The sequence below is a fragment of the Cylas formicarius genome, unplaced genomic scaffold, assembly GCF_029955315.1.
Source record: "Cylas formicarius isolate icCylForm1 unplaced genomic scaffold, icCylForm1.1 PGA_scaffold_10__41_contigs__length_53128322, whole genome shotgun sequence".
Classification (NCBI taxonomy): Eukaryota; Metazoa; Arthropoda; class Insecta; order Coleoptera; family Brentidae; genus Cylas; species Cylas formicarius.
The window spans coordinates 8,838,976-8,858,471 of NW_026844214.1; the positions used below are offsets into that span (position 1 = coordinate 8,838,976).

At 33.0% G+C, this 19,496-nt stretch overlaps 1 protein-coding gene across 3 annotated transcripts in view; it reads left to right on the forward strand.

The window, feature by feature from the left end:
• Nucleotides 1-1,103: 1,103 nt before the first annotated feature.
• LOC132701785 (transcription factor AP-2-epsilon) overlaps nt 1,104-19,496 on the forward strand; it is a 63,266-nt gene continuing 44,873 nt past the window's right edge. The window contains exons 1-2 of one of the 3 annotated variants that reach the window (XM_060669970.1): nt 1,104-1,183; nt 2,523-2,843. In XM_060669970.1, coding sequence (XP_060525953.1) covers nt 2,625-2,843 — 219 coding nt within the window. In that variant the 5' untranslated portion in view covers nt 1,104-1,183; nt 2,523-2,624. The remainder of the gene's footprint in view (nt 1,184-2,522; nt 2,844-19,496) is intronic. The other 2 variants (XM_060669980.1, XM_060669990.1) reach the window with 2 other exon arrangements.

A 19,496-nucleotide genomic window follows, 5' to 3' on the forward strand; every position in this document is an offset into this window, starting at 1 on the left:
ATGTTCCAGTTTCGCGCAAAGGGCAAACGGATTATCGTAGTACATGCGGGCTCTGAGACTGGTTGGGTAGATAACGCATTGTTGCTTTCTGCAAAAGATGTCAAAGAAGCAAAGGTTGACTAGTACGAAAACATGAAAAATTGCTTCCCAATATTCCACCAGTGTTATGATGGCCAGCTACCATACTGCACAAGCAGAAAAAATACCGAAGTCATTATCGACTAAAGAAGTCATTCAATATTGTTTTGTATTTTGAAAATTGTTACACAAAGAAGTAGTTATCAAAGTTGTTAGTCTTCCACCATATCACTGCAATTTTAATGCGATAGAACTGATATGGGGAAAGCTGAAACTCAGTTTAAGAAGAAACAACACTTCGCCGAAATTTAGTTCTGGGGCAATAGAATTATTATTAATATATTAATATATAATATAATTAATTATGTAGAAGTGTGGGGGACGAGTCCAGTGACTAGTGATTATTTTGATGTAAAATTACTTTTTTTAATAAATATTCTAAAATTGTTTTTTATAGCTAAAATAACTCCTTCATTTATATTTATAGTAAACATTTTAAAGTACGAATGGATTTGTCACTGCATATACTAATAATAACCGAGGAATCTCATCGATCAAACTCAAACTCAAAACACAAATCCGTCTATTTATCTTAGACCTTGATAAAAATTTACCGAAGTTAACTACCGGATTATGTGGTAACAACGGTATATCGTTCGGCGAACTCTACTTCAGGTAATTTTTGTAAAAACCGATGGTCAAGGTTTTAAATATTAACTACAGATCAGGTATTTTCCAAAACTCGATACGACGTATAAGCACCATACGCATAAACATCTAAGCGTACGGGTTATACCACGAAACCCAGCGAATACCAATCGCGCACAATCCGAACACCACCAAAGCGAATTATATAACCATGCAGAATCCACTTGGCCGAGATCCGCTCTCGGACGACAGGTACCCGTCCAACCTCTCTTGCTTCGCCTCTCTCCCCTCTTTGGGTACTCGTTGCCAGCGGCAACAATGTGGAGGAACCTCAGTTTGCCCGAAGCTCTCTTGACGTGTCGTCGAAGTTCGCGGGACTCGTGCGCCCTCTTTGATTTTGCGTTGGAATTTAGATTGTTTGAGTTACGGTGCCGCGTGACGTCATAGTTAGATAAAGGTTGGTTATTGCGGGATAATGCGAAGGAGCAGATTAACTTGGCGCGTTTAGAGGCGCTAGGTAGATTTCGACTCGACACATTTTGATTGATTTTATTTTAGTTGCATTTTACTGCATAGGAGCTGAATGGTTTAAAAGCCTGTAATAATGAAGACTCAAGCAACCATAAATACGTTTGCGTTTTATAGCGGTTTTAATAAAAATAAGTGGTTTAAGTTAAATTTGAAATAAACAATTAAGATTACTAACCTAATTCCATTCTTCATGTTAAGTGAATAAAATTCTCCCGATGCATTTGAACAGAATTTTACTACTTGAAGACCAAATTGTGTTATTCAATATTATTCTCTTCACATCTACTACCTGAAAATTTATTTTTTAAATTGAATTATGGCATGTTTAGTACTATATTCAACTTGGTCCTTCGTGAATGCAGTTTACAAATAAAAACACTTTGCCATGAAGGGATTTTCGAATAGTTCAAATATTCCATTTGCAGCTCACCCTTTCCAAATGTTTTTCGCGTTAGGAAGTACCAATTTTATAAAGCTTTATTTATAATTGTAAATATTTTAACTGAGTTCAAAATATCAAGATTTTGCCGGAATCACTGAGATCACTTGTGTTTTTTGACATTTTCGTGTTAAGAAAATTGCTCCACAATGTAGATATCCGTCTTAATTACAAATTAACAAAAAAGTTGCGTCTGCACCATTATCGTTGCCAGGTAAAGACGTAAGATCAGACAGTTAGGTGTTAATTTTTCCGTTAATTTATTGACATTGTCGATTAACACTCCTCTAAAATATTGTTTACGACCCAAAGCTTTTATGTGACAAATTAAGATTTGGCTGTGCGCATTGAGGGCAAATGTTAAAAGTTCAAACTAACGGTGTTTCTTTTGCAATTTTTTTTTAATTGGGAGTTTTATACAGTCTAATATTTTTAAGACCTCGATGATGCAAGTAAATCTGCAAAAATGAGATTACTGCTAGCCCAGCAGCTAGTCGAAATTAAAATATGGGTGTGTGTATCTTATACCAACTTGGCATCATTAATTTAAAAAAAAAATAATTTTCTCACCATAATGTTCGTACCATTGATGGGCAACGTACACGATTCACCCTCTTAAATCAGACAATTAGATTCGGATCTAATAGTGCAAACGATATTTTTCTTTTAATATTATTACATTATTGTAGGATTGTAGGATCTTTAGCTTTCTTAATAATTAATGTAATGTCCGAGGTATCGATTTTTTTTTTGCCTCAATAATTTCGATATTGTTACTTATATCTTTCATGTATCAATATCTTCATTTCTTACGCTTTTATTTAAGATGGAACATTTATACGTTTGAGCCGAAATCTACCTTATATTTAAAAAGCAGTGCTCATAGCGAAAAACTTTGAACATTACACAATTTTGAAAAAAACTGACGATGGACAATCCAGATTCGCCCGATTCGCTGGCTAGTGATCAACTTACCGTCGATTTGCTCAGTCCACGTTCGAAGCGTCGCCGGATAGTTATTAACGAAGTTAGTGATAATAGGGACATTGATAATGACACTCCGGACGCTAAAAATAATAACAACGATGTAGGTTTCGTTCTCATGGAAGACGACCACCAGGAAAATGGCACCGAAGATGATGATGATGTAAGTATCATACTATGAAGATAAAATTTGTATTAAAAATCGGTGTAGATTAAGAAGGAAACAGTATAATAATTAATTAGTACTGCTATATATCTTTAAAAAATAAGTAATAGCCAATCAGAGGCAGAAATTATTTGCGTAAATTGCGATAATGTTTCAACTTGCACCTTGCAGTGCGGATAACACTGCATTTGAGACGATTCTTAGAAGGAGAAGCAACAATGTTTCACGCACGACGTACTCAGTGTTTTTGCCACCCACTTAGAATTAATCACTTGTTACCAACCGTGTCAATCGTTAAATTGAGGTTTGGTGATACAATCCGACGAATACGCAGAATGTTGATCGAAAGTGCGGCAAGCAAACCGTGAAGAAAGCAGAAGTTTTCGCACGAACTGGGAAAACGGCGTTACCCATAATACAAGGCGTTCGGAAAATATAGCACAAAAATTCAACATACTTTCTGGGAAGCACCCGCATCTAAGCAGAACTTATTTAATTTTTTTGAGAAATAATTTATTGTTTGCAGAATGGTGTTAAGAAAGTTCAATTGCGAAAAGGCGACAAAAATTTACATACATTACATTACATTAGTTTTAGTTAGTACACGACGATGTCTCACTAAAGGTCACGGTTACAGGTACAACATTGGCTATGAAAGCAACTGTAAGTCTTCTTCTTCTTCATGTGCCGCGTCCGTCGTCGAACGTTGGCTAGCATATTTTCTATCAAAACTTTATTCACGGCAGCTCTAAATAAGCCTGTACTTGACGTATAGAACCATTCCCGTAAATTTCGAAGCCATGATATTCTCCTGCGACCTGGCCGTCTTGTTCCTTCTATCTTGCCCTGCATAATTAAGTGCCCAAAATATTTTAGCTTTCTGGTCTTAATCAATTTAATTATTTCAGATTGTTTATGTAGACGCTCCAATATTTGTTCGTTGCGGATTCTGTCAATCCAGCTTACACGTAGCAATTTGCGTATATCCACATCTCAAAGTCTTTTCAACAGTATTTCCGTCAGCGTCCAGATTTCCATCGCATAGAGCAAAGTTGAGAATATGTAACATCTTGTAAGCCTCAACCTAAATTCGATGTTGAGGTTTCTCCCGCATAGCACTTTCTTCGTCCGGAAAAATGCAGCCAAGCAACCAGAACTAACTTTTTCTAAACGAATTTTGATTTCTTGACTCATATCCCAGTTGTTGTTTATATTAGAGCTCAGGTACGCAATATTATCTACCTGCTCCATACGCCGTAATCACATACGCATATTGTTGTTTACATACAATCCCACATTTCGCCTTTGAGGTGTTCAGTTTTAGTCAATAGTCGTTACATACATTGGTGAGTCTATCGCAAAGCATTTGTAGTTCTTCCGGAGTATTGGATAACAGAACAGTGTCGTCAGCATATCTTAAGTTATTGATGCTAAGTCCTTTTATTCTAGTTGACATTTCTTAAAAACGTCTTAACTTTTGTTAACAACGTCGTGGACATTAACCATTACAACATTGTGAACGGGTGGCAAGCTAGTGATGCTGAAAGAGTTTTTGTTCATCAAAAAAGAATACTTAGGCTAATGTTTAAACTTTCTCCGAGACGGTCTTCCAAAGTAATATTTCAGCAACACAAAATAATGACGGTTCCTTGTATATTCATATTTAAAATGCTGCTAGTTACACACAAAAATAAACATTTACATAAGAAACACATTGACAACCATTGTCACTACACTTGTAACAGAGAAAATCTCTTAAAGCCTAAACTGAATCACATATTTTGTAGAAGATCTTTAGGCTATGTAGAGCCGCACTATTATAATATGCTCCCGTCGAGCTTAAAGAACCTTTCTACCAAGCAATCTAAGAAACATGTCAAGATGCTTCTGGCAACCAATGATTTTTATAGCTTAAGTGAATTTTAAATGTTCTAAATAAATGTTTGTAATGTTATAATGATGTATTTGTATTCTTTGTTATATACACATCTTATATGATTGTCCTATATGTATAAGTTAATTGTAAGACATATACATTTTCTATTGCATCTATTTAAAAACATTTTAATGTTATTTTTTGTGACGAAACATCCATTGTAATGGGTTTTGTGAATAAATCTATCTACTTATTTATCTATCTATTAGATTTGTCTATGGTTTAAGGAAATTTGATCATATATCACACTTATACAATGATATAAAATGGCCCAAAATGAATGAGCGCAGAATCCTACATTTCTCGACATTTTTTGTTTAATGTAATAAATAATCTTAATTCGCCAGTTTCCATAAAAAATCGTTTAATATTTCGTAATACTATGCCACATCATAACACTGCAATATTTCCCCGCTCATTTTGATGAGATGAGCCGACGACCTCGTTCCCACTACTGGAGGCGATGACGTGACATGGCTACTCTACTGCCGTGGTTTGAAGAGTGAAAAGTAATCGGTATGGGGAGCAAACTCCATATTCTTCAAACTTAACATTATGAAGGCTTCTCTCGGTCTGGTGACTTCAGCCACTAAACAGGTGATACGGGAAACTCGAGGAAACAATTTAGAAAACAATGGCTTGAAAATGAAAACTTTTGGCTAGCTAGCAATCTATTGAGCAATCCAAACGAACCAACAGCCAAACAATATCTGACGATTTTCAGGAAAAAGCTACGCATAGCCACATGTTCGGATTGGCTTTGAGTAGCATCCCGACGTACAGAGCGGAAGACGAGATAGTAGAACACATTCTGTGTCCTAACCTCTCATTATAATAAAAAAAATCATAAAATGCCTACCTTATGGTGCTATAAAATTAATTTATCCTCAAAGTAGTAATTCCTGTAACGCAGTATGAATGCTTTCCAAACAATACTGAAATATTGTAAACATGCAAATGGAGTTTAGAGAATCTTTTGCAGCACAGGGTATTTCCCACATTTGGTATAATCTTCAACTTTAATACAGTGCTTCTTAAAACGTTCACATCAATAAAATATTATGCTAACATAAAAATCCTAAGAAGATATATTAGTGTAGTGATTAATAAAATGTTCGAAAACAATACGTCAGAGTTAATAAAATCCGAGAAACAATTTTCAAGAATAATTTTTGCCAACACCAGTAGCTTACAGTGTTTTTTTGCTACACATATGCATTTACGAACGTCACTGTTTCAAAAAATAATATCGGAAATTCAGGAAAAAGCTACGCTTGGCCACAGGTATTCTTACTTAACAATCATCGATTCAGATTGTCTTTGAGTAGCATCCCGGCGTACAGAGCGGAAGACGAGACAGCAGAACACATTATGTGTCCTAACCTCTCATTATAATAAAAAAAATCAATCATAAAATGCCTGGCGACTTGACTTTATGGTATTATCAAATTAATTTTTCCTCAAACTAGTGGTTCTTATAACGCATTATGAAAGCTTTTCAAACAATACTGAAATATTGTAAATATGCAAATGGAGTTTAGAGAATCTTTTGCAGCACATTTGATATAATCTTCAACTTTAATAGAGTGCTTCTTAAAACGTTCACATCAATAAAATATTATGGTAACATAAAAGTCCTAAGAAGGTATATAGTGTAGTGATTAATAAAATTTTCAAGAATAATTTTTACCAACACTAATGGCGTACAGTGTTTTTTTTTTGCTACACATGTACATTTACGAACGTCACTGTTTGAAAAAACAATATCGGGAATGCAAGTGCGAACTTTAGTGAAGGATTGGGCTGTACCAAATAGGTGATGATATACCAGCGCTTTTTCAACAAATGCAACTTACAAATTCGAAAAAGCTTTTTTTTTGGTTAGTTAAAAGGAATAAATTTGGACAAAAATCATGTAGAGCTAGGATACTTTATTAATTTATTATTACCCGGTTTTATTATTTTAGTCCGAAAGTGATTTTTTTTGAGATGGTGTTGCCTAGAACCTATTCATATTAACCTTTGTGGTGTAAAAAATGTCGATAAATGGAGCTTTCGACAGATGTAATCCTTAAAGTCACATTTTCAGGTGAAATGCACATTATACAAGTTTTTCTTCCGATTTTGCATGCACCTATACATTGTATGGTTGGTTTTTGTTTTACCAATGCATATTTATTCTATAAAACACGCAGGCCGCAAACGCTAAAAATAGTAATAATGACGTAAGTTTGAAAAAGAAACAACTTTTTATAGCATCAGTTACATAGATTTTGCATATTACGAAAATAAGTAATCAGAAATATCAATTATTGTTCATGCCAACATACTCTTATCTCCCCTCTCCTATTTTGCCGTATCTTAATTGTTAAATCTCAATGATTTAAGGCCCACTTTTTAAACTAATTAAAGTGAAACTTTCACAGCCTTTCAGAAACATTTTTTTTTGTTCCTGGGCGCTTTGTTACTATTGAGCGACAATATAAAATAGGTCCCTACACATTCACGGGCGAAAGAAGATGATTTTTTTATAATCAATTTCTTTAATCTTGAATCTCTGAAAATTCGATTCTGGTTTTCAATTGAATATTCAAAATAAAAACCACGGTTGTTTCGTTGTTACACGCAAGACATATCCGCGTAGTAAAATTAAAGCTTTCAAGGTTATACCTCTTCGATTCTGTAAATTGTAAATAGGTGAAAAAGTATCATTATTGAAATTTATTGTACCCAATATCATATAAACCCAAAAAAATTCTAATTTGACCAAGCGTATATAATCGGGTATTATTTATTTGTAAAGCTTAAATTTCAACTCCCTCAATTATGTTTATTATCTATTATGACGATTTCACTCGAAGTTAGGGTGGTTTTTGGCATTCATGCTGTTTGAAACTTTGAAAAAATTTTGAAATTGAGCATCCAACACAACTCACTTCATTTTATATCATATCTTTGACAGGGCAATACATTAATTTATAGTTTTAAAAATTAAATTGGTCGTAACAAAACCAATTTATAAGTAAATGTTATATTCTTAAACTTCGGCTAATGTTGCATAGTTCCATGAACCTTGTAAATATAGTGGAATACATGGGCTTGTTTCCAACACAATGTTCAGGTGGAATTAGCAGAGATTTGCAACGAACTCTCGAGCATTTCCGCAAAATATTCGATATCTAATTAAAAATCCTAATGATGTCGTCAAAACGTTCGAATTTAATGAATGAAACGATACTTTTATTCGCCTTGTTGACTAAGAGCGAACCCGTTAAATAATAAAACAAGAATCCGGTATGACTTTTGGGTCCAGGTCAGACGCGAGAGTTGAAATTAAAGGAAATATCTGAGAGATTCCGACGTTCGGTCAAGAAAGGAGCCCACCACATGAGAAAACAGGTATTCGAAAATAAGGCCGCGCTGTTGTCGTATCCTCCGAAAATGGTTACACATTATTCGTCTCGCGGTTGTCAATTACAAAAATATTAATCTAATTAAAGCAAACCAAGATATTTTATTACACGGGCCAGAAATTAAATAAGCTTTAGTTTTTTTTATTATTTCCTTATAATTTATTTGAAACCCTTACCGGGAATAATTTTTATAAAACTTCTGGATTCCTCCTGCGTCGGTTTTTGTTGAGTCGAACTATCAAACGTTTCGCCAATCCATCCTATTGACTTCTTCAGAGCTTGACTGAAACTGCTCTGAAGAAGCCAACAGGATGATTGGCGAAACGTTAACTAATTCGACTCAACAAAAACCGACGCAGGAGGAATCCAGAAGTTTCATAAAAAAATATTACAGTAGCCTGTGGAAGTTTCTTTGAAAAATTAACAAGCCTTACCGGGTATGTTGGGAGAAATCTAACACAGCAATAAAAATCATTTCCGGGCAACCGAAAATAGTGCCAATTGAGTTTTAAATTTTAATATTAATTTGAACTGAAGAGGCTTTTACTTGATGAAAATCCATTTATCAAAATGAATAAGAACTAAAAGTTAAGATTTTCACGAAATTATATATTTTTACATGGCAATTGTTTCGACAACACCGTGTCTTTATCAAAATTTGATAAAGACACGGTGTTGTCGAAACAATTGTCATGTCAAAATATATAATTTCGTGAAAATCTGAACTTTTAGTTCTTATTTATTTTAATATTTATTTATTTATATTAAAAAATTATATTAGCTTCTCCGCATGATTCAAAACCTCTGGGACAACAAAAAATCAAAAGGATATCGTCTTATAATTTGTTGTATTTCTAGCAATGATTGACAGAGAAGGAAAGGTATTCGTTCTTCAGCTAACAAAAGTAAAAAGTAAAGTAAAAACGGTTGAAAATCGTCCACCGATAAATACATTTAAATAATAACTCGTGATTAGGATTTTATACAGAACTATCCTGATCGAACTTTGTTGATATATTGAGCAATGGTTTTAACTCTGTTAGGTAGACACGACAATATTTTATATCTTTTAATCAAGGCCAACGAAGCTTGATATTTTCTAGTGGTTTTCTTTATACGACGGTTAGCTTTTTCAAGGAGCGGGCTACAATACTTCTTCCTTCCAATGCGGTTGTTGGCATGTCACAATGTCTGATAGACACATACTCCTGACAAAACAATTAAAAAAAATAATTGCAGAAATTTTTTAAATAAAAAAAAAGTAAAACCGACTGTCACCGCTCAAAAAGAGAATAATACGGAGCTGTTTTGTTGCATATTTAAAGGAAGACGACGTTGGAGAGGAAAAGGAAGGAGATATGTGTTCTAATGTTAGACGAGGCAAACACAATTCGGCCCGTACTGAGACACCGAAAGTAAAAGCAATTATTTTTATTTAGTAACTTTTAATTTGCATATTGACAGCAAAATCTAACACAAGGATCGTCAATATTAGGTTAGTGGATTCAAACTATAGGTGTAGTTTTCCTCCATCAAAACAATTTTGATTTTATAATTAATGTAATTTTATTTTGTAATAACTTAACAGGACAACTTTTTTTAAACTATTAAATAATTATAATTATGTCGCTAGTAAAGTCCCTAAATTTCACACACTAACTAACCTTTTTTTTCTGACGATTAAATTGGAACTGGACATATTTTGACATACTGCCAAAAAAAATGCCGCATCCAAACAAAATGCCACATGACCACCGAATGCAAGATTGAAAATGACAGAAACCCTTGATTGAAAGCGCATGCGCTTATTAAATGTCCCTTGTCAACATTTTTTTATGTTGGCTTCAAAATTAGTTACATTAGGAAGCTAATGTTATATTGCAATTATTTCGAACTATCAAAAGAATAAAGTAAACTGCAGTTAATTGAAAACAAAAATCCATTCAAAACGCAACAGTTACAAACTGGTTTCCCATTGCACGTACGTGCCGATTCTAAATATGACAACGCCGTCTAGCTCGATGCAATAAAAACTTGCCCGGGGTAAACTGGGAAACCCTCCTGCAGGGTACCTGAGCGACGTTGCCATCAAAGAAACAGGTTGCTGTGAATTTACTCACGAGATATCGGCTCGAGGCGATTTGTTTATATTTATATTTCCTTGAAAATGGGTTTAAAATGTGCTATTTTAAACGTATTTGTCTTTTACTTAATTGCATTTCATTTACTGGTCGTTTCCATTGCATACGACATAGGCATGTATTGGAGCAGCATACGGTCAGGAATGCAAAATCTTTTTAATCGTGAACCTTACGATATTTTATAATATCAGTAAGATTTGAAATACATAAGCAACGAGCTAATTCTTTGGAAATCGTTTCATTTCATCAGGACGCCCAACCTTTTCCTTTACGAAAATTGTTGTATCAGGTAGCTAACTATGCACGGAGGTATAAAATCATGCCAATGTAGTTACCATACCAAAATGATCAGCAACAGTTTAGTTTGGTTGTAGATATTGAAATATATAATTTGAAATAAAATTTGGCCTACAAACAAATAGGTTAGGTATAGGGTGGCCACCCCCTCAAAGTTGTATCTATTATTTATTTATAAAAAGTGATGAGCAACATGCTAAATTTTTTACTGTAGCTTGCTAATAACTTTTATAAACAAATGATCCCATTGTCCTACAAATAAACTGGTAGGAGTTTTCAGTATTTTTAAAAACCATCCGCAACCGCCTAGATTTTTTGAGTGGATTCGTTTTGATAAGACGCCCAGCTATTATTTTGCGAAAAGTTGCAAAACAGGTAGCTGAAAGAATGAAGAGGTATCAAATTATGTCAAATTGATTATTATGTAAAAGTGATCAGCAACAGCTTAACTAAGTTTTGAGATAATCCTAGTCCTACACTGGAAAATTTCGAAAATTGCCCCTAACTTAAACGTGGTTACATGTACATACGTGTATATTCGAATATAAGTGTATATGTATACATACACATACTTATATCAAATCGGCAGTATATATTCACATCAACGCGCAACATACATACATTGTGCATTAAAAAGTTTTGTTTACTTGGCTTGTCAACACGTGTTAATTAATTTTCTTTTATAACATTTAATTGTCAAAGTGATCATGAAGTGTTTTCTTTGTAATATATTCCGTAATAAACCTAATTTTCGTGAAAAAAGAGAGACGATAAAAAAATCATCATAACCACAAATATAATGATGCTGAATTGCCTGACCATTGGGATGACGATGTAGTAGGCTTGTTGTTACAAGGAGTTCAGAGTAAAAGCTAAATATATGACGATGTAGTAGGCTACCACTCTTGTTGTTACAAGGAGTTCAGAGTAAAACGTAAATATTTATGTTATGAAAGGTAAGTTTATGCTTTATTTTTTAAGTAAATGTAAAATGAAAATGTTGATTTTTTTTATTGTTGTTTTGTCGTTCAAGTCAAAAGAAAAACAAATAGTAAAATGAGTGAATGTTTTCTGAATAACGACATATTTTTTCCATAATTTTCATGGATTGAAAATTTTTGATAATGACAATTAATATTCATAAAAAATATTTAAACAAATAATTTTTTATACATTATGTAATTCAATGTAATGGATACCGTCGAAAGTGATGAAGATGACGAGGATGATGTTAGCATCGGAGAAGACGATGAATTAACCAGTGAAACTGATGATGGCGACTTGTCATGAAATATATTTTAATTAATAAATAAAAGTTATTTTATCAATTTTGTTTTTCATTGTGTTCTGTAAATATTTCACGTTAACAACGAAACTAATCTAAGACATTGGAAAAAATAAAAATTATCAATTTTATTTACCTTTTGCCACTTACTTAATACTTGTATTATAATTAATGGGTGTACCGCATTATTTGTTATCGATTACAGTCAACAAATTTTGATTTATTTACCCTCTCCTCTTTCACTTCACCCATATAATCACCCACTTACTTTTTCAAAAGTTTATCGATCTAATACTGTCATGAGTTAAATACAAGTATAAACAAAATCGGGCGTGAAAAAAAATATGAAGAAAAATAAATGTTGATTTATGAAATTATAAATAATAATGAAATAACTTATATATAAAACAACATCATAGATAATGGCTGTAGGAATATTTTAAGAACAAAAAAAAAGTTAATCGCTCAACTAAATTTATAGGTTAGAACGTAATTTAGAGGTTAAGCAGGATTAATGTTCAAGAGCCGAATTTGCAAACTATTTTTTGTCGGACTAGCGAAATCTACCTATTTTTATGTAGGACATTAATTGATTTATATAGAAAATGTCATAAAGTTTCATTTAATTTTGGTGTCCTACAGTTGCTGATGAATTACGTATTATCGTGAGGTCAACAACTTTAAAGTGTAGGACCAGTTTATTTGTGGACAATGGGAACATTTGTTTATAAAAGTTATTAGCAAGCTACAGTAAAAAATTTAGCATGTTGCTCAACACTTTATATAAATAAATAATAGATACAACTTTGAGGGGGTGGCCACCCTATACCAAACCTATTTGTTTGTAGGCCAAATTTAATTTCAAATTATATATTTCAATATCTATAGATTTAGCTAAAAACTAAACTGTTGCTGATCATTTTGGTATGGTAACTAAATTGACATGATTTTATACCTGCGTGTATAGTTAGCTACCTGATACAACAATTTACGTAGTGGAAAAGGTTGGGCTTCTTGATGAAATGAAACGATTTCCAAAAAACTAGCTTGTTGATTATCATTTTGAAAAAAAGGTCCAGGGCTCCCGGACTAATAGTATATTATGGAACAATTGTGCTAAAATTTACCAAAGGTGTTGTATACTATACTTTTTCTAAGACCGTTAGTTTTCGGGGACATTTTTGCAAAACAATCGTAATACATTCACTGACATGACCATGATAATTGACTAACGTCAAAATTACAGCCGTGCAGTAATATCTCCGAAAACATCCGACTGCTCCCAAACCCGTGCAGTAATATCCCGGAAATGTCCGAAGTGGCTCAGCTCATGGAAAACGGAACTACCGTGGTAAAATGACGCTTTCCAAACTAACCAAAACTTCATTTTTATATTTTATGCTTCTGCATGGATCATTCAAATTTTAAATAGATTTGCTGATATTTTTATTTAAATATTGTATGATTTCGTGTATGTGTGTATTGATTAAAATATGATGTTTGTGTATTAAAATATAATTTTATTGGGTTGTTCGGAAAGTCATTTCGTTTTTTTTGGGGAACATGAAAGACAGTTTTCGTATAATGAATAAATATTTTATTAAATTATATATTGGCCATTCTGGTCCAACACCTTTTGCCATCTTTCTGGCAGTAACATAATTCCCCTCTCATAAAAGTTTTGGTCCTTGCTGGCAAAAAACTGGTTCAGGTGGATTTTGACATCTTCATTTGAGGTAAAGGTTTTGCCATCCAAAAAATTTTGCAGGGACCGGAACAAATAGTAGTCGGAAGGCGCCAGATCTGGAGAATATGGTGGATGTTGCAGTACGTCCCATTCAAGCTGTAAAAGTTTTTGGCGAGTGACCAAACTTGTGTGAGGTCTCGCATTATCCTGGTGGAACACTACACCCTTCCTGTTGATTAATTCGGGCCTCTTCTCTTTAAGTGAATCATAAAATTAAATTATAATATAGTTTAATACGAGGTTTAATGAATTTGTAATTTGAGGTGGAACTTTAATAGCACAAAGGCGATTCTTAATTACAATTTTAAACAGTTCTAATTGTAAACGTATAATTTTAACTGGTATTTTCACTTCGGTTTATTTAACTATACAATATTAACTTGTACGTTTTTTAAAAGAAAGAAAAATTGAATTTTATGTATATTTTAATAAAGCAAAAATTGTTGTTCACTTGAATAAAAAGTCAGTTTAGTTCAGTTTATCACCACGAAAGTTTTACTTTGCGCCATATGGTCCACAATTTTATTGCCTTGTAGTGCCTTTGTTTCTTTTGTGACTTGTATATTATTAATAGCGCAGAATTTTGTAAAGTTCGTGCTTCAACTGGAAATTGTTTATAACACGCTATGGTTAGAATGAGGCGTTACGCTTTTAACTTTTCACAGCATATGATACCTACCCTGATCGTCCTCGCGCACCTGCCGAAATAATGGTGAATTTAATTTCAACTTATAATTTTATAGAGGACGGCAAAAATAAGAACGTGGTGAAAATATTTGCCACCGATAGCTTAAATCGAAAAAAGAAACATTTTGTGAGGTGATGTAATTTTGTTTCCCAATGTATTTTACATATACAGGTTATTCCGAAATATAACGTTCGGAATATTAAAACTGTTAATGAGAAATAATTTACATTAAATATGCCCGGGATCTTTTTTATTTAATTAATTAAAACTAATTAACTAAGCTAAACCAAGCTATATTAAGCTTCGACAAAATAAATGTTTTCAAAAATATTACTAAATAATAAATTGATTCAATAAAATTAATTAAATTAATTAAAAGAATCAAAAAAGGAACGAAAGAAATTAAGAAACTAACCAAAACCAAACCAAAATCGTCTGGTAATAAGTACTATATAGAATCATTTCAATCGTTTATTCTTCTTTGAAGTGGTTGTGATGTATGTTGACTATTTTTATATACTTACTAATAATTTCATTTTATTCTTTATTGTGTAAGTAAAACTGCCAATTTGTGAGTATTATTTAAAAATAAAAAATAAATTAATACTTTGGTATTCTTTCTTTACTTAGTTATTAGAAAAATTTTAAAATTTTCCCTTTTTCAAAAATCTTTTAATTTTCCGAAGACGTAGGCTACTGTTATAGTATTTACAAAACTTCTGGACTCCTCGTGGGTTGGTTGTTGTTGTCAGTTTCAGTTCAGCTCTGAAGGATCCGACAGGATTATGAAAACGTCAGCAAGTTCGATTCAACAACAACCGATGCTGGAGGAATGCAGTTGTGTTGTATTTTTTTTAATTTACTTTACCTATTGTTGTTACTTGTTGACCAAATATGACAGGAACTAACGAGAAGTACGAGGGCTACATTTTATATTTCGGGGTTTGTAATACAAAACTATTGGTAGCTTATAGCAAATATGACTTTCTTGTTTCTTCAAATATTCACCCTGATGATTAATACACTTTTGCATCCTATAATACCAATAATCAAAAAGCACTTTTCCCACATCGATTCGGGCACCTCCAAAACATGCTCTTTAAACGCATCAATCGCTTCTTCTGGTGTCAAAAATCGTTGCCCACGTACTATAATTAATGTTCAAAAAGTTCCTTGTTTGCACTGATCGGTGAGAGCTAGCATTGTCGCCGTGGAGAGTGATTCGTCTTCGGAGGTTGGTTTTTCTAATTTCTTCGAAGGCTTTCGGCCAACAAATGGTTATGTACCATTCAGAATTGACTATTTTACCTTTCACCAAAGAAACAGTTGCAACGTGGCCAGTTTTCCTAAAAAAAACAGACTACCATTTGTTTGTCTCATTTTGAAAGACCCACACAGTCGACTGCTGCATGCATAGATCCATGATCATCATCACCTGTCACGATATCATAGCTAGCCTTTTTTTGAGCAGATGTCAAATTATGTGGAATCCAACCCGAACAATTTTTTTAGTTCATGCAAAATTGTATTTATGCTGGTCCCACTAATGCCCAAAGGTACCTCAATCACATGACGATCCTGCAAAGTCAGTTTCCGCACTGTATCAATGTTTTCTTGGACACCACCGATTTTGGACGACCTTCACGAAATTCATCCTTAAGAAAACTACGACCACGACTGAAGTCCGAAAACCAGCGATAAACAGTAGCCCTAGATGGTGCTTTAACTCCAAAAGTAGAATTAAGTTCATCGATGCATTGTTGTTGAGTAAAACGTCTAAAGTTGTAAAAAATTATTGCACAAAAATCCTCCCGATTAAGTTCCATTTTTAACTGTCACAATTTTTTTAATTTATCACAAAAATCACAAACAACACCTAACTAAACCTAACCTAACCGCAAAATGTCAAACTTCCCTATAAAAACATTAATCGCCAGATGGCAGTACTAGTTTAACGTAGGCGATTTTTATTATTTAAAAAACGTTCGAACGGCAAACTGCTGCGTGTGCGGCCAGCTTCCTGACTTCCAAGAACATGCGAAGACGGGCTACTGCGCAAATAGCTAAAACGCACTCGGTTGAATTAAAAGAAGCAATATAAAGAAGTTAATTAGTGAGCTGAGTCGCGCGTTGGCTTCGTGATACTATGGGCGTTACATCTAATGGACGTTCCTAAAAATAAAAGGGAAGTAATCAAGTTTTAGACTCAGTGGTTTATCAACTTTAATTTTAATTTTTATATAAATCGGTGTATTTCGTAATATTAAATTAATATCCGCATAAGAGATTTAACGGTTCGGAAAAAAACCGGAAAATTTGGAAAAAAATACGGGTTTTTTCCGTTTTTTCCCAAACCTCGGAAAAATTGGAAAAAAACGAAAAATTTGACCTTGTTAAAATTAAATCCAAGACCGCTAAACGAGTTAATATATGATATGATATGATATGATATGATAAAAAAAACAAAAATTAAGATGCCTACTTTATTTCAAAATAATAAAAAAATAAAATAAGAACTCTTTTTTTAACAAAACATAAACTCTAGAATACATAATAAACAAAAAAATGTATACAAAAAAAAAGAAGAAGAACTGACAACGCAAGCAAAATGCAAGTAAAAAAACGTCATTTCTGCAAAGCCAGTACACTTAAAGGGGTTTCATCGTCAAGGTCCGAGTCTTCGTAGAAAGAATCTGGTTCTCATTCCGCAGCATCGCCGCGCCGTCCTGGATATTCCCAATTAATTCGATATCCATTTCAGCCCGCTGCAAAAGCGGAACTGGCCTAGAATCGTAAGCAAATTTGTCATTTTCTTCTAAATTTAAGGTAGACTGAATTGCAACAAGTTTTTGTACCTTATCTTGTGTCAGTCTATTTCTTTTTTAGTATGAATAACACCATGCAAAGACCAGTTTCTTTCTGACGAAGCGGACGATGGAGGTCCATCTAAAATTCTGGAAGCAATTGGCATAAGTGGCTGCGAGGTACACAACCCCTGCCACCATATAACTGGATGGGCACTGCTCGCAGTTTCCCATAGAGAATTCCTACTAAAAAATCCCGTTTCAGTTCTGAAGTGGGCAAAATTTGCCATTACTTCTCCTGTATTTAAACGTAATAATTGAGACATTTGCGAAATAAAATCAATTGCCAATATAACTTGGTCTTCATTTAATTGCTTCCCTTTAAAACGGGAATCAAGAAGATTTGCTGCAAAATGAAAAGGTTTACAACAAATTTCGCTCTTTTACACATTTTAATAGGTTTTCTCTAGTTTGTTACATTGCATTTGTTTTTTAAAATATGTTTGAAAATAATTGTATTGAATAATATGTAACACGTAAACCTCCCTGGATATTAAAATGCTTTTGGATTTCGTTTCCAACAAAAATTCAATTTTTCCCAAATTTTCCGTTTTTTTCCAATTTTTCCGGGAAAAAAACCGGTTTCTTTCCGACAGCCAATTTTTCCGGAAATTTTGAATCACCAATCCGCATTGAAAAGTCCAATTTTTTAGCATCGATTTAGGTTTAATACAGGGTGTCCGATATTTAACAGGGTGATTTATAAAGTATTGTGAAGGTAAAAAGTTACAATAAACGCGTGTCTAAAATGCTTCGTTTTTGTCAACGTTTTTTTGTCTGCCTGGAGGTTTTTGATAAAGTTTTTAGTACTTTTTATAATTTGAGGGACTGTAGTACAAAGTTTTTACCCAAGTAAGACATTATTAATTCGGTGATTACATTTAATTAAACTAAAATATGAATTTTGCCAATATAACACTTCTCAGGATACAGATAGAACACCGATTGGAAATCTAACTTGAAAAACAGTACTTCGGTCTAATTTGTCAAAATCCTGACTATATATAATTTCCTAACGATAGCTTTAAAATTACTAAGAATATATCTACAAAATACAAAATATCTACAAGAAACCTCGTTCCGTTTTTGTTTTTTTTTATCAAAATAATAACACGAACATTATTAATGGTCCGTCCGAGAAAAAATTCCTCTGATATTGCTGTAAAAAATATTTACGAAGGGGGTAGACACATAATTTTTTGTGTCTCGAAATATTTAAGTTTGTATACAATATGCAATTGTTAAAAATTAATGTTCACAATATAGGCGTTCAACGGGGACAATAGAGTAGAGGGCAGCCCTTTTTCTCCGTTTTACTTGCAACATTTACGCTAAAAATGTCAACTAATAAGACATATGGAAAACTGACATTTTTAAATAAAAATGTTATTTTAAAAATTAAGTTTTCCCAGTTCCTGTTCTAAAATTGTTCAAAGTTTTACTTTAAGATATTAGCTTCGTTACCCGTGACTGTAAGCCAGCTCAACATTTCCGGCACTTTAGGCACATGTTTGCGAGCGATCGGATATTTTCGGTAGATGTTACTCATGCTATTTTCACGTTAATCGGTTCTGACAGCCACATCAGTGAATGTATTCGTTTTGTTTTGCAAAAATGCATCCAAAATCTACTGGGCTATACTATTATTGCCCTGTATTATAGAAACGTAATAAATAGAAATAAAATAATAAAAGTTCCAATATTTTCACACAAAAATTCTGTCTACAATTGATTGGCTCATCTTTTCGACTCATTCTTTATATCATTGGATTATTACTATGAACCAAAAATATACCCTGCTCACCCTGTTCCGTTATGTGATGTATGTTATGTGTGTATGTATTTTGTCAATTGGTTGCATTTATTTAAATTCTTATGTTACAGTTACATTTCCTACTTGAACTTGAAACAACTTAACAAAAGTTTCAATTACATCTGAATTTTTATTAATTATTTAAAAATAAACATGATATTGGTTAAAATAATATATGCAATTCGAATAAATAATTTTATTAATTTAATTAATTCATTAAGTTTTATTTGTCCATCATTTTCTGTATCTTTTCTAATTGAAATAATGATTAATAATTAAATGAACTAAAACACAACAAATGTGGAACTGTATTCAATATTTTATACGTTCTTAATCGCTGCATGTTTTTCTTCACTTCTCTTTCTATATTGTATGTTTATTGAGTTTCCTATTCTTTTTTTTTTTCAAGAAAAGGGGTATAACCATTTGTACTTTTTTCCGCTTGCATCTAAAACCGTTTATATTC